Source organism: Euphorbia lathyris, chromosome 9 (genome assembly GCF_963576675.1).
Source record: "Euphorbia lathyris chromosome 9, ddEupLath1.1, whole genome shotgun sequence".
Lineage (NCBI taxonomy): Eukaryota > Viridiplantae > Streptophyta > Magnoliopsida > Malpighiales > Euphorbiaceae > Euphorbia > Euphorbia lathyris.
In genome coordinates this window covers 67,338,371-67,354,427 of record NC_088918.1, presented here as the reverse complement: position 1 = coordinate 67,354,427, position 16,057 = coordinate 67,338,371, and the positions used below count along the sequence as shown (strand labels likewise).

The following is a 16,057-nucleotide window of genomic DNA, read 5'->3' as shown; positions in this document are numbered from 1 at the left end:
TCATGTGAGGTTTCGGTTCTGACTCCACTTTTTGAATCATCTGTATTTAACACCGAAATCTCATTGCAATTCGGTTACATCCCACACATAAATATCCATCAGGTTTGAAACGTACATAAGGCACATCTATATTAACATGTTCTGCAATTAAATCATAACGTGATTAATATAGTGGGTTGCTATTTACCACCCCCATTTTTCCTACTTACCGTCCGAAAAAAGATATATTAGCCACTTCCCTTTATTTTGAAAAAAAAAAAATTTCAAACCCCTGCCCCCAATCTAAAAATTTTCGGAATTTTACCTTGGCGGGCCAAATGGCCCGCCACTAGACAAGGGGTGGCGGGTCTAGTGGAGGGTCATTTGGTCCGTCAAGGTAAAATTTCGGAAAATTTTAAAATATTTGAATATTTTCTAAATTTTTTGAAAATTTGAGGATAAATATGATAAAAAATGCGGTAAGTAAAAAATAGGACGGTAAATAACAACACCATTGATATATTACAGTAGAACCTCGATAAATGAATGTTCGATAAATGAATAACCTCGTCTAATGAATAAATTTCTTCGGTCCCAACTTGGTCCAATGGGCTTAACGAATAACCTCGCTTAATGCATTAACGAATAAATACAAACGAAGTCTTTATAGACCCTATGTAAATATAAATGAATAATCACTATATTTCAAATAATATATTTTTTTTATATAATATATCATGAATACATTTCATCCAATGACTAATTCTCAAACACATTAATAAGTCATATTTTTTCGAAAAATGCCTCCAAAGTTGATTGTTTCTTTCCTCCCCCAAAATGCATCTGATCCTTGATTTTGTGTAAAGCATGCACCACTTCTCGAATATTCTGATCATGTTGCACCAGGTAATTTTGTATAGTGACAATTGTTGGTCCCTAGTAATTAGTTCCAAATGGGGGGTTAGGAACTAATGTAACTTTTTCGCTTTTAATTATGCTGACTTAATGTTATTTTAAGAGTTTGATAACTCAGTGTGTTGGTCAGCACGACCGATTGATAAGTCAGACAGTTTTAGTTCTATGCTGACTAAGACTGCTTGACCTGAGAGTTGGGAATTGACATTTGAAAGGTCAGCTTCCAACTCAGCACTCAGATTTACTCAGTTTCAATTTTAACAATTTATAAGCTGAGTAAATTTCACAAGCAACACACACACACACACACACACACACACACATATATATATATATATATATATATATATATATATATATTGAGAGAAAGAGTTTAGAAGTTACTCAGCACGACTTATTCTGGTTCGGCCTCTCTGTCTACGTCCAGTCCTCAGTTCCTCTTGGGATTTTCAATCCAATACTGAGCTCTTTCAAGGTAGAGCACAAACCCTTTACAAGGCAGTGAGTATGCAAGAGTACATCCTCTATTCGTCTACTCAGCTCCTACTAAGTACTACAACCCAGCACTAAGATTTTTCTACCACTGAATACTTACAGCCAAGTACTCAGCTCAACACTCTCAATATTCCTATTGATTACACACTTGTTCTTTTTCAAGTAATGAACACCTTAGATGATTACAAAACAATCAATCTAGCATTTACACAGAGAATAGAAATGTTGGTGTAAGATCTTTTTGTATTTGAGTGCTTTGAAGATTTTCTCTCTTGTATTTTTCTTTTGATACTTCGGCAATGATCCAAGGTTCTTGATTGTCCTTTTATAGATGGAAATCTGCAGATGGATCATTTGAATTTGTTTTAGCCGTTAACACCAAAACGGCTCTTTTGGGGAACATCTTCAGGTCAGCTTCAGACTGTTCCGCCATTCCCTTCCTCTGTTTTCTTCAGGCGTCAGGTTTTGTCTTCTTGCATCAGACTTGTCTTTTTGTGCCAGTTGTCTTTTACCAATAATCCATTGACCCATGTTTCTTGGAATTAGTCTTCTGTGTATTTTCGAGGCTTCAATTATTGGTGCAGAAGATTGGCAGACTTTGTCCTTTAGTGAACAGATCCTTCATGATGTCTTGACTGTCACTCATCTTCATTCGTTATCTTCGAATGTTCAACTTCCATGCTGAGTTCCTTCTTAGTCAGCTCCGTTCTGTTTATTCAATTCTGAATGAGTCTTCTAATTTAGTCAGCTTCGTTCTGGCAACTTTAGAAGGAAGCTTCTGATGCTGAGTTCTACTCCACTCAGCTTCTATTCTTTCATGCTGAGTTCCGTTCCACTCAGCTTGGCTTATGCTGACTTTTGTCCTGTTTAACTTTATATATATTTTTGCACTTAATATTGAACAAACACATTAGTACAATTAAATCAAAGCATTTAAATTTAATTGCCTCTTAATCATGGATGATTTTGTCAAATCAAAATCTTGTGGAAAGGTGTTTCAACAACAATAGCTTGAAAAGCTTCTCTTGAGGACACTTGTGGTATAGTGTACTATCATCGGGTTCGGGATCATTTGCCTCATCATTTAGTACAGGTTCAATGATTTCTTCATCCGTAGGAGATTCCATAACCGCATTATTCTCTTCAGGATAGTTCAGAAGATGTTCAACATCCATCACATTTCTATAGCTCAATTTAGAAAAGAGTTTAGTTAAAAAGTCTAAAAATATCATCTAAATGAATTATTATTCATTTATCGATAAATAAATATTATATTCATCAATCGATACATAAATAATCTCGCCAAATGAATATTTTTTTTTTTTGATCCCAAAGGTATTGATTTATCGAGGTTCTACGGTCTATCTTTCATCTTTACACAAAAAAAAAAAAAAAAAAAAAAAAAAATCATAGATGCTCTGTCAAAAGATGCCATTTCATTAGAATCACAAGGCGTTCCTTTCCACGGTTGAAACGGCGCTAATCACCCAAAAATGTTGAATTCTCTCAAATTTCCTTCTCAAAATACAGTTAGAAGGTAAGCCAAATATTCCTGATTGTTTCCTTCAAAACAAATTCCCTTGATATTCTTCTTTCTTCATCGAATTGTCGGTTACAGTTGTTCAGTGGGCGAAACTGGAACAAATTCTAGATGGATACCACCTAGAATCTCATATTTACGAGGAGGTTCGTCTAATATAAAGTACTTATCCACGAGATTGAGCTTGAGCAACGAAAATGGGGGAAGTACAATGAACTCACAGGGGGTTGGAGGGAAAGATGCTGTGATCATTGTCGACCATGGTTCACGTCGTAAAGAGTCAAATCTCATGTTAGGTAAGCTGTTACAGTTCTGAAATTTCATTTTCTAATCCATGTGCGCTCATGGTTTTCTGAATATGGTGGATTTTCCAGATGAGTTCGTTGCCATGTTTAGGGATAAAACCGGGTATCCAATTGTGGAACCTGCTCATATGGTAATGACTCTTTCCTTTTGCTTCTGTCCAGACACTGTCATTGCGCTTGTAATCTTCTAGGTCATTTGAGATTTATTGATTATTATAATTACCATGCCCCTCTTACTTGAATTCATATATACTTTCTGCTTCTTTATTGGAAATGAAATTAAGTTGTTTAGTACTCTATTGCAGAATTGTCATGTTAGTTTAGCAGTTCAATCCGTCGTTTGCCTCATGAATCAACTTAATGTCAGTCACTTCAGGCGATATTTCTCATGAACACACTTTTTGGGTTCACTTGTGTGCCTTTTTTGTGTTAGACTTAGGGTTGTAAATGAGCAGAGCCGCTCATGAGCGGCTCGGTGATCGGCTCGATAAAAGCTCGGCTCGACTGCGCTCGATTTGTAAACGAGCCGCTCATGAACACTATTTACTGGCTCGGTTCGTAAACGAGCAAGCTTGAGCAGGCCAAAGCTCGGCTCGAAAGCTCGCGAGCAGATTATAATCTTTATGAACAAATTTTAGTTTTATAGAAAACTATATAGTTTTGTGTTAGTTCACAAATATCTAAACTTAATATTATTTCATTTGCTATTAGATGAGTTCGTTCACAAACATAATAAATGAGTAATAGACGAACTATTCGTAAGCATCTTGTTTATTTATTCACGAACTTTGCTTGTGAGCTTGTTTATGTACACAATTAAAGAGTTATTTGCGAGCAAACTTCACAAATATAATTAACAATTTACTCACGAACAATTCATGGTTAGATAATTTTCTTAATGAATCAAGTCCAAAAGAGGATTTGGGGCTCGGCTCAAGCTCGAAGCTCGGCTCAAGCTCGAAGCTCGGCTAAAGCTCGTTGAGCAAGCCAAAGCTCGGCTCGGGCTCGGCTCGTTAATTTTATAGCAAGTTCGGCTCGGGTTCGGGCTCGTTAATTTTATAGCGAGCCGAGCTTGAACAGGCCAAAGCTCGGCTCAGCTCGGCTCGATTACAGCCCTAGTTAGGCTATTTCCCATTTAATCCATAATAAGATAGATGAACACAAAGCTCAGTAGATTTATTTAACTTTTTTTCCTTGGATTTTTATTTTTATGATAGATAATAGTTATGGTCCTAGGTTGATATCTTATCTAGTTATGGCCTTCGCTATCTACCTGATTCTAGACATAAATGGCTACAGCCTGCAACTTAGTTTTTCAATTTCGTTATAATAAAACAATTCACTCACTTTCTCAGTGCTACTCGATCAAGAACTCTATCTTCCTTAAGGCCATGAAAGCCTCAAATTGTTCCTGCAAACTTCATGTCTCACCCATAACAACGTGTAATGATACCAAATTTGCCCTGAAATCAAGGTTAGAACTAGAAGGAAATCTGAATTTTCTTAAGCATTCTTGGAAACCCTTCCATAAATTTGAATTTTCTTGGAAATAAACTGCTTGTCCGTTTCCTATTTCCTCACTTCAATATCACAGATTCACAGCAGATGCACAGAGAAATACAGTAATTACACAAGAGTAACCAACTACCTATACCTAAAAGAAATAAATGCACGGGGTGCATTTACACCCAAAAAAAACCCAGTCCTAACCCTCAACACAAATTGAAAGATCACAAAAATAACGAAGGTGCACCCCACTTCATATCAACAATCTTCTAGCATATTACATGCAGCTCAGAGGAAAGCGGGTAAATGAAATAGAATCTTTCTAATTACTTAATCCTAATGCATTTCCTTGGAATATTTGGATAGTGAGAAGAAGAAAAAAAAGTGTATATTTTTTCTTCAGCCTACTTGCTATTGTAAAACTAAAGAACATTTTTTTTTTGTATCTCTTCCCAACTTTTTAATGTACTCAGGAGCTGGCAGAGCCCTCAATAAAAGATGCATTTGGTTTATGTGTTGAAAAAGGGGCAAACCGAGTGATTATAAGCCCATTTTTTCTTTTTCCCGGACGGCATTGGCACCAGGTAACTAATCATTAATTTTTCCTGGTAACTAGACAACCTATATGATTACTCAGTTATAGAACGTTATATGTGGTGGTGCCTAAGCAAGTTTCAATCACATGCTATTTGAAAGGATATTCCTGCCTTAAGTGCTGAAGCTGCGAAAGGGCACCCTGGAGTGCCATATGTCATCACTTCACCTCTTGGCTTGCATGAGCTACTTGTGGTATGTAATTCTTTAACTTTTCTTTGCTTAGAAGCCTTAAACTCAGGAGAGTAAAGTCTTTCCATATTTCCAATTGTATTGAACTTTTCTTTTTACTTGTGTTGTGCGATTTAAATCATTTCAATAGGTTTAGTCTATTTTTCATGAATAAAGAAACATTGCAGAAAGTCTGTAGCTAATGGTAATCTGCTGCAATATGATACATCATTCTTGTAGTTTTCTTTCTGAGAGGATTTTTTTCTGATTTGTTAATACTTATTTAGTTTATTTTCTTTAGATATTTCTTCTTATTAATGATAGTCTTTATGAGGACTAAGCTTCCTTTTTCCGTGTCTTCTTATCAGCTGTAAGAAGATAATACCCTGCTTATGTACATATACTGTAGTTTTCTTAAACGGATTCCTCTTTTACAATATATTTCCACGGTGTGTGCTGCAGGATGTTGTAAATGATAGGATCAAACACTGCTTAAGCCATGTAGCAGGAGATGCAGATGAATGTGCAGCTTGTGTTGGAACAAGTAAATGCAAGCTTTAATAATCCATGGTTATACGCACTGTCATATTCAAACCTTATTGGGCTTGCTTACTAGTAACAATACAATGCAGCAATTTCTGTTCTGAATGAGAAACTCAGAGACATCTGGAAAAAATCAATATACACGAGTTGCCCGCATCAATATGCAGTAAGACCTAAAATTTCTTTGCAAATCTATAATTTCTGAAATTCATGTGTTTTGACCTTGGCTCTGTTTGTTGTTGCTCAACAATTGTAATGTTTCCAGGTTGTCCAACAAATGATGTGAACTTGTTTATACAAACAAACTGTAAATTGATTCTTGGCAATACTTTTTTGATTAATTTACAGTCACAATGATGTAGACTGAATATTTTATGAAAATATAAACGTGTTAATATCATAATTCATAACCAAACCAACTGTGCATTTTGTATGAAGCGTAAAGTTATGAACTAACCCCTCTGTTCTATATGATATTTAAGTTAACTGTTTGTAGCTAGCATTTAGATTTTTAAGATGAAAAGAGTGACATGTGATATGCATCATTTACTTGTTATTCCACATGTCCGAACCCAAACATATTTGTCAGCTGAAATTCCAGATGTTGGAGAAACTCTCCATCTTAAGTTTCATGCTAGCACTGTCCCGCTTGAGCAGGCGTCTCTTCTTCTACTTATACTTATAGTTGTGTTGCAGCACATGCACACCAAAGACTCACCATTACATAGAAAATGTTCAGGCTGTTGTTTCAGCTAGCTGGTTGTAGAATGGCTTTGCTGCAGCAAAAACATTCTTGGGCCTTTCCCAGTCTTGTCCAAATACACCATAACCTTCCTTAAGTTCTGAACTCAAGCACTGCAAATATCAACCCAGCGAATGCAGTTTACAGGACACGAATCGACAGAAAGAAACCTGTAAGCCTCCAAACCTTACTTTTAGGCAGTTAACATTACAGAAAACAACGTAGCATTTCTTTTTTCTTTACCTGCAGTTTTTGGTCATCGTGTCCAAATTGAAGGTTGACTTTTGCGCATCCAGCGGTTCCATCCATCACAAACGTTTCACCAGATCCCGTAAAGCACTCTGATTATCTCTTCTCTTATTCAGCAATGAGATACATTTTCAATAGCTGCCATCTTACTTAAATTTATATCACCAAGAATGCCAAGAAACTAATTAAAAAAACATTGATCATCAATATTAGTAGCAAGATTCACCTCCAACACATATGAGGAAGAAATCTTAATCAAAAGAAAACAAAACACATGAAAGATGGAAGAAGATAAAACAAGTAGAAGAAGAAGTATTCCATCACACTAAAAGCAGAAGTACAAGGGAAAATGGTTGAGGGCCTCTTTGGTTTAGTTGTTAGTTAATAGCGATTAATGTTACTGTCAGTTGTTTGTTGTTGCAGTTAGTATATAAAATGTCTGATATGAATATATTTTAAATTAATCAATAAATAAATTATAAAAATAAAAATTTGCAATACACAAAATAAAAAAATAATAAGTTATTGAACGGAAATCCTTATTCTTTCGGCAATATATTATAGAGAAAAATAATGCTAAAGAAATGTATTTTGTGGGAATAATAAGAATATTTTTGTCAACATCAAATACTGTTAATGAAAAGCTCAAGGAATGAGCTTTTCATGTAAAGCTCCAAAACGGTACGGTTTCTACCAAAAAAAAAACTATAAGTCAATGTTGTATAAACCTAACCAAACATTATGTTTCCTGCAGTTTAGAGTGAAACGTTAAATGCTGATGCGAAAAGGTAAAACAAACACTCCTTGAAAGTTTAACCAATTTTCAGTCATTATCATGAATCTTGTTATCTTTATTCCACATGTGCATCATATTTAACCCTATTAATTATTAGTAAAAGATAAAAAAAAAACATGTGTATACAAGTGAAAAAAAATTAAAAATTAAAATAAAATTGTCTTGTGTTCTACACGAGATTAAAGACACGTGTACACACACGATTATTTTTTTAACCTTGTCCCTTCTATCTCTCTCCCTTTCTTTAAAGGAAAAAATTCATTTATTTAAAATAGTATATTATGTAGTTCAAAAGGACCCACATAAGAAATTAATAAAAAAAATTTGCGAGAGAGACATGGAAGGAGATTCGTTTTGGTGACGGAAGATAATCTCTCTTTTTTTACGATCTTAAAAAAAACGTTTGTACATGTGTCTTTAATCTGTTACTGATAATATGACGCACATGTAGGCCAAAGATAACGACTCATGAATGAGTAAAATGCAATTGTAGTTATAAATAAAGCCATGGCTGGTTCTAAAGGGAGTCAACGTAAGCGTCCGCCTTTCATTTAAGGAGCTTCAAAATCCAAAAAAAAAAATTATATAATTTAAAAAAAAATCAGTTACAGTTACAACAATACAATAACTATTGAGATATCAGTTGTCAAAATTAGTTTTATAAAGAATTATTATGATATATTTGAAAAAAATGGAATTAAAAGAACAACAATTACACACAATGTGTCTCTCTTTTTTAATCACCGCCTCTCACTCAACAACATTAACATATCATGGGACCTCCAAATTTTATTTAACAACTTCTCTGTTAACAACAATAGAGATAAGTTATAAATTTAATTTTATGGTGATTGGTGAAAAGGAGATTTAGTCTCTGCGTACAAAACAGTACAATATTAAATCCAACATTTATCATACGATTCAATTTCAAACCTCATTAATGAAATGTGAATTTTTTTTTTCAACCGCCAATCTGATTATGTGGTAGGTATATTGGTGGTTGGAGGGTAGTTAGAACATGGAATTGCACGTAAAAAAATTCATCTTTTCTTAGTAAGAGTATTTGTTTAAATTTTATATTTATTAAATTCATTTTTTTTTTAAATGGAGTATAAGAGCTAAGACCTATAAAATATTAGTGAACAATTTAGTAAACTGGGTTACGAAACTAATATCGTCATGCACTTTTTACCGCGTCGTGGGTATAATGTTACCTTTACTTAGACCTGGCAATTTCATGTTCGTATCGTGTCATTTTCAAGTTCGTGTTGAAAAGTGTAAACCCAAACCCAACCCAAAGAATTTCGTGTCACAATCATGTTAATCTGTTCGGGCTAGTATCGATTTCGTATCATATTTACGGGATATCTGTAATTTTGTTATGCATATATATTAATGATAACTTTTAAAAATATAAGGTATGTTAGTATTTTTAAATACTTTATACCATTTTTATATTAGTATGTTAACACTAACCATCATATTAAGGGATCATGTAATGTGTTTATAACAATTTAGGAGGATCGAATCATATTTGCAAGTAATAATAATTATGATTTTATTATCTTTGTTAATAAAATGACATAAAAATATGAAAGAATATAACAATAATTTTAAATAGTTGTATCATTTCATGTCGTTTTAGCATATCAATCTTAACCCAATCCAAAAATTTACGTATCAGTTTCGTGTCAATCCAAAAATGACACATTATATGCTAAGCTAAACCCAAATACTAAAATTATATATCGACTCTGTGTCGTGTAATCGGGTCGTGTGTACTTTTACCACCTCTACTTTTACTCCCTTCGTATAATCCAAATTTTCCTATTTTTGAAAAGATGTCAGGTTACAAAATCAAGAGGATATTTGGTAACTTTTTTCTAAATTTAACCTGCATTAATTTCGTACTACTCAAGTCCAAGTTAAAACAGTCAGAGCTCATTGTATTTGATACTAGAGATACATTACATATAGGACAACTAATACATGGTTAAATAACAGTTATCACGCTCAATAATGCCTCTAAACTTCAAAACCGAATATAAAAATTCCTGATATTTAATAACATAAAAGTTCAAATGACCATTAACCTTTGACAAAAGCTGGTGGAAATGATATTCTAAACAACTTTAATTACTAAATCTTTTAGCTTCAAATTTAGGCGTTTGTTTGGTTAGAAGAGAGCAAATGGTTGTTTAGAAAGAGAGCTTTGAAAAAGGTGAAATGTGGTTCTAAACAACTTTAATTTTTTTATTTCTCCATTTTGCGGTGGTCAACACATGAACTTTTATGTTAGTCAAGGACAAAATTCAGAAATTTTTATGTCTGATTTTGAAGTTCAGGAGCCATAAAAGAAGCAAGGCCACAGTTGAGAGGCCATGGATTTAATTTACCCAATAATACATTATATTTCTGGAATCCTTTCTGGAATCCTTGGTATCACCATCAAAATGTACCATTAACTAATTCTAACATAGTACAAAATTGGGGTTTCAGATGCAATGGGTTTTCACAGGCTAGCTACTTTAGGGGTCAAATTTAAGATTAAGTCAAGACAATAATAAAAAAAAAAGGGCGGCCCGGTCGCACTACGCGTCCCCGCTGAGCGCGGGTCCGGGGAGGGGTCCCACCACAAGCGTTCTCCTACCAATTTATTTGACAAGAGGCCGCTCCTAAGACTCGAACCTGTGACCTCTTGGTCACACGACAACCGTTGCGCCAAGGCTCGCCCTCTATTAAGTCAAGACAATATGACAAGAAAACTACCTAGGCTTGAAGAAGCATAATCCAATTAGAACAAGGTTCAATCAAGTTTTATTAAAAAAAAGTGTCTAACCTATCCATTTGCATCAGCAATCAACTCCTAACAATTTAAAGACATTCTCCACCTATTGATGAATTTCTCATGTGCACATTCATATAACTAATCTTAGACGAAGCATTAGAATGTATGTGTAAAAGAAAAGGAAAAAAAGCCTATTCTCGAAAGGTTTGGGCATAAGACCTGTTCCAAAAAACACAGTTCATGTTCCCAGGAAAATCAGAGTTCATCTTTCAATATTGCCCCCCAAAACAATCCAAGAACTCCAACAAGACCATGAAATAAGGCAACAGTACATTTTGAAAAAGCTGCTAACCTCACAGACTTTCAGGCACTTCAATAAACTTCAGGGTCACCGACTTCAATTGGAAATGGTGGTGATGCTCTACTGAGGCAAGGGAAGTTGCAATGCTATTTGTAGCGATATCATCACATCAACAGACTACTGCAAGCAGATGCTAAGACATCAAGCGAAATCACGATATTATTTAATATAATCAACTTGCAGACTCGGAAATTCCCTAACATGTGGAGATACTCCAATGCCAATGAAATCTGAACATTTTAGTAATGAGATTGAAGAAGAGAGGTGGTCGTCTCGTGACTTGTTTATGTTATGAAGCCGTTCATTCATCCGAATTCTCCAAGCAAGTTCTTCATTGCCAATATAATTATGCATTCTGTTACGACAATGCCGATCTTGCTCAATTCTAAGAAAAGTATTCCAATACACGGAGCAAGAATTACTATGTGCACCCAATGATATATAAAAAAAATTAAACACGTTCAAATCCTATAGTTAGGAGGGAAAAGAAAATACCAATCAAAGTAAAAACAGTCAGAAACTACTAATTGTATTGATACTCATTGTACAGAAGTTGGCTTTCAAATTGGCATGCCCTACTATAACCTGCTTGATAACCGACTTGATCATTGCCTTTGACTGGATAGGGATTGGAACAAGATGTAGTGTTCATTGACTTTATCCATATCCAGAAGTTCTGTAAAAACAAACATGTAACTAAATGCATTTGCATCATCTACAACAACGAAACACTGCCCACTCGTATGATTCTACTTCAAACAGAATCAACACCAAACAATTTTTGAAATGTATTCTCCACCTACTGACGAATTTCTCATAGGCCTAGTCATATAACTCATCCTAGACGGAGCTTTCACGGAAAAAAGAAAGAAAAAAAGCCTACTCTAAAGCTCAAAAGATTTTGGGAGTAAGCAAAATAGAATAATTATGAAAGACTAGATCAACCTTAGAGGAATTCACAGTACATGTTCCAACATTGCTTAACACAACATAAAAAGAGCTAAAACTATATATTTTTGCATCACAATGATCCAAATGCTGTATATTTTTACATGCAGGTTTTGAAATAACAAAAAGAGCTTCATAAATACCCATTTCAAAAATAAAAAAACAGCAGATAAATGTGTTGAATATTCTGGCATTGCAAGGAACTTGAGACTCACCATTTTCAACTGAAACAGTGGTGATGCTCTGGTAAGGAAAGGACAGTTGCTTGCCACTGTGTTTATATCAACATCCCCACAGAGATTGGATACACAATCAGATGCTTAGTCTTGAGCCAACTCAGGATCTGAAATCATATCATCATATGCATGAAAATAAGTAACATAAACTCATTTTGCAGCTGGAAAATAACACTAGATGCTCAACTATCAAGCAAATGAAACAACTACTTTGATTTACCGTAGTAATCTTGGATTCTATTGCGACATCACAATTTTACAGATTCAATTGTTTACTAAGCCGCTGCCCGTGCAATAAGAGATCACTAATTGCACAACCCATTGAACAAAGTTGAGCAACTTATCAAATCATGTTCATTGTAGACTTTGTTTCATCTGCTTCCCATTTTATACCATTGCCAGCAACAATAGCTTCATTCCCATGCCTACACACAAAACAGAGTGTTCATTGACTTTAGCCAAATCCAAAAGTTCTACAATACATGGCTTTCCTTCAAACATTCAAAACCATCCATTTGCATCAAAGCTGAAAAACAAAGTGTACACGGATAAGGAGTAAGTTTAGCCCTATTGTTATTGAGAGAGAACAAATTTAGACTCGTTGTATAAAACCGTGCAATATTAGCACTAACGTTTATAGGAGCAATTTCAAACTCCATTAACGGGAGATCAAATAGAAACTCGTTCACCGCTAATTTGGTTTCACGTCTCTCACCTAAGATATAATTTAAACCTATAGTTCAAGGTGGAGAACAAATATAGTATTTTAACCCATAGGATAATACTTCGTACCTTATCCTAAATGTATAACTAAATTCATTTGCATCGCGCCAAAACACTGTTGATATGTATCATTCTACTTCAGAATCAAGTCCTCGCAATTTTAAAGCTATTCTCCACCTATTGAAGGGTTTCTCAAAGCAGAGTTATATGACTCATCCTAGACAGAGCACTTGAGTCAAGTAGGTTTCAAGTCGAGCAACAAAATTATAAGTGTCAAAATGGATTATTGTGTCATAATCATGTTATCTGATGTACAATTATATATATACCACATAATTATATATGATAGAAATTCAACAAAATAATAATCGTCTCAAATCGGTCTTGTAATACGGGTTATTCATGTAAATAGTGTTTCATGGCAGAAATTAACAGCTCTAAACAGAATGACTCAATTTAAATGTAAAAGGATCAGGCATCAACTTCATATATACTCATTTCAAAAATAAAGTAGCAGATTAATCTATCAAATATTCTGCAAAAGCTGCTACTGCAGATTTTCAAGCGTTGCAAACTTGAGACTCACAGAGATTGGCTACGCAAACAGATGCATGGGAAATAAGTATCATAAACTCATTTCATAGCTGGAAAATAACACTGGATGCTCAACTATCATGTAAATGAAAGAAAATTTTCAGCAATTAACAACTGCTTTGATTTATAAAGTATTTTGATTCCCTATAATTTTGACCAACGCCTAGCATAAACTCCCAATAAAGTATTATGGCTGACTTTTTGCATTAACATAGTGGACATCAGACTCGTAGTAACTTAAATTGAATTGGGGAACCAATAAATTAGAGCAGCACATCATCATTTCTAAGCAGGTGTGATAAATGTAAATTTCAACTCATCGTTTCACCTTGATATGCATGACGACAATTTATACTAGTTTCAGGATGACATTATTCTTCTCTACCAATGTCAATGTAGCTTTATCAGCAGAGAAGCCCTTGCCACGCATGTCGCGAATAAGTTTTGCTGCAGTTGCCAAATCCTTGCGCCGAAGGAATCCATGAATAATCACATTATAAGAGCAATTATTTGGCGAGCAGACCTTGTTTTCCATATATCTAAAGACCTGGTATGCTTCATCTAGGAATCCAGCCATGCTAAGCCCATCCATTATTATATTATATGTGTGAATTGTAGGCTGCAACCCATCAAGATAAAGTCTAGATAACAGTTTCTTTGCATCTTTAAATCTTACAGCTTTGCACATGCCTTCAAGTAGGATATTATATGTAAATATATCAGGCTTCAAATTGTTCACTTGCATTTCATGAAATAAGGAGAATGCTACATCAAGATGTCCATTTTCACAAAAACCATGTAGCAAAGTTGAGTATGTTACTACATCCGGATGGTAGCCACTTGCACACAAATCCTTAAAAAACTCGAGTGCTTCCCAAGGTCTTCTAGCATGACATAAGCCATATAAAATAGAATTATAAGTATAATGGTCAGGATTTAAACCTATAGAAGTCATTTTATAAAGAAGTTCCTTTGCCTTGTAAATATCTTCCTTCTTACCATACCAATTAATCAAGACGTTATAAGTGTGGACATTAGGATTGCAACCCTTTCTCATCATCACGTCAAATACTTTCTTAGCTAGATGAATTTGTCCGTGTAAACCATATCCATATATTAGTGTAGTGTATGTAACCACACTCGGCTCAACACCCTTTTGAATCATTTTTCCGACTACAGATTGAGCCTTTACTATCATTCCTTCTTTACAAAATTCATCAACTAATATACTGAAAGTAACTACATCCGGTGCTATATTCCTATCCACCATTTCTTCGTACAACGATGAAGCTTCTTTCCACTTGCTTGAGTTGCACAGACCATGAATTAGTGAATTGTAAGTGACAACATTAGGCAAAATTCCTTCTCTCTTAATCTTTGTGAATAGGTCAAATGCTTCATTCACTTTGTTATACTTGCAAAGACCATCAATAATGGCACTGTATGTCACCACATTAGGCTCACAACCTTTCTGGAGCATTCTTTTGAGGAAAGACATAGCAGCATACATATTTCCAATTTTCGATAGACCATTCACAATAGTATTATAAGTAAACACATCAGGTTGATGACCCATTGCCTCTATTTTGTCAAATAAATCTATTGCATGAGAAATTTTACCATCTCTACATAACCCATTCATTAAAGTATTGAAGGTTATAATGGTTGGGTGTAATCCAAGCTTGAAAATCTTGGAGAGAACAGAAAACCCAAAATCCACACGTTCTAAATGGCAGAAGCAATTAATTAAGATGCTACAAGTATAAACATCAGGTTTAATTCTCACCAATTCCATCTGCTTCGACAAAGAAATGACAGCCTGAAATTGCTTCATCTTCACCAGTGCAGACAGCAATTTAGTGAACTCCATAATAGAAGGAAGTGGCTTCATACGAAGAAGCGTATCGAAGGAAGCGAGAACTTGATGGAACCCAGCGCCAGAATTACGAGTATGGATAGGAGAAATGAAACCTGTAATGTGATGAAATGGAGAGTGGGAGAGACGTGGATCTGAAGAGGAAGAAAGAAGAAAGCGTCTGGAAGTGGTGGTGAGCATGGTGTTGATGTGAGATTGAGGGGCGATTTTGGGGTGAATGGAAAAATCCCTTAAACTGGACATGAAAATGATGAAGGCTGGAAACTGAATGGGTGAATGGGTATTGCTATATACTGCGCTTTTCATTTTTTTTTTGTCCCAAAACTTTAAAAACTCTCTCTACTTTTCTCTTCCGAACACAAATCCCGGATTTTACAAAAATGGATCAAAGCATTCCGGAAGATAATGAGTTCGAACACGAGGTAACATTACGATTATTAAAAACGTTATTTAGGTATTTACGATTTTTTTTTTTTTTTTGGTTTTTGCCTGGACGGGTGGCGCATACCACCCGTTCCCTAGGCCGAACGGATACCGTTCGGTCTAGGGAACGGGTGGTATGCGCCACCCGCGGAACGGGTGGTACGCGCTGCCCGTTCCACCTACGGAACGGGCAGTACGCGCTGCCCGTTCAGGCAAAATTGGACAGAAATTGCCCCGAACTATTTTTGCACGGGAGAAATAGCCCCGATGTAT

At 35.1% G+C, this 16,057-nt stretch overlaps 2 protein-coding genes across 10 annotated transcripts; one reads left to right on the top strand and one right to left on the bottom strand.

The window, feature by feature from the left end:
* The first annotated feature begins 2,790 nt into the window (after positions 1 to 2,790).
* Positions 2,791 to 6,451, top strand: LOC136206272 (sirohydrochlorin ferrochelatase, chloroplastic-like). Of its 2 annotated transcripts, XM_065997268.1 has the most exons (8): positions 2,791 to 2,926; positions 3,008 to 3,225; positions 3,304 to 3,365; positions 5,214 to 5,324; positions 5,437 to 5,529; positions 5,968 to 6,049; positions 6,138 to 6,214; positions 6,314 to 6,451. In XM_065997268.1, the coding sequence occupies exons 1-8, from the start codon at positions 2,883 to 2,885 to the stop codon at positions 6,332 to 6,334; spliced, it is 708 nt and encodes a 235-aa protein (XP_065853340.1). In that variant the 5' UTR covers positions 2,791 to 2,882; the 3' UTR covers positions 6,335 to 6,451. The 2 variants fall into 2 exon arrangements, with proteins under 2 accessions (XP_065853340.1, XP_065853339.1); XM_065997267.1 differs by having other exon boundaries at positions 6,138 to 6,451.
* A 132-nt stretch (positions 6,452 to 6,583) lies between these two features.
* LOC136206271 (pentatricopeptide repeat-containing protein At1g63130, mitochondrial-like) lies at positions 6,584 to 15,624 on the bottom strand. Of its 8 annotated transcripts, none has more exons than XM_065997260.1 (6): positions 13,814 to 15,624; positions 12,389 to 12,593; positions 11,480 to 12,275; positions 10,976 to 11,369; positions 7,034 to 7,220; positions 6,584 to 6,960 (listed from the first exon to the last, which is right to left on the bottom strand). In XM_065997260.1, exon 1 carries the CDS (start codon positions 15,602 to 15,604, stop codon positions 13,835 to 13,837), a length of 1,770 nt encoding a protein of 589 aa, XP_065853332.1. In that variant the 5' UTR covers positions 15,605 to 15,624; the 3' UTR covers positions 6,584 to 6,960; positions 7,034 to 7,220; positions 10,976 to 11,369; positions 11,480 to 12,275; positions 12,389 to 12,593; positions 13,814 to 13,834. The 8 variants fall into 8 exon arrangements, with proteins under 8 accessions (XP_065853332.1, XP_065853333.1, XP_065853337.1 ...); XM_065997261.1 differs by having other exon boundaries at positions 7,034 to 7,188; XM_065997265.1 differs by lacking the exons at positions 6,584 to 6,960; positions 7,034 to 7,220 and having other exon boundaries at positions 10,790 to 11,104; positions 11,186 to 11,369.
* Positions 15,625 to 16,057: the final 433 nt, after the last annotated feature.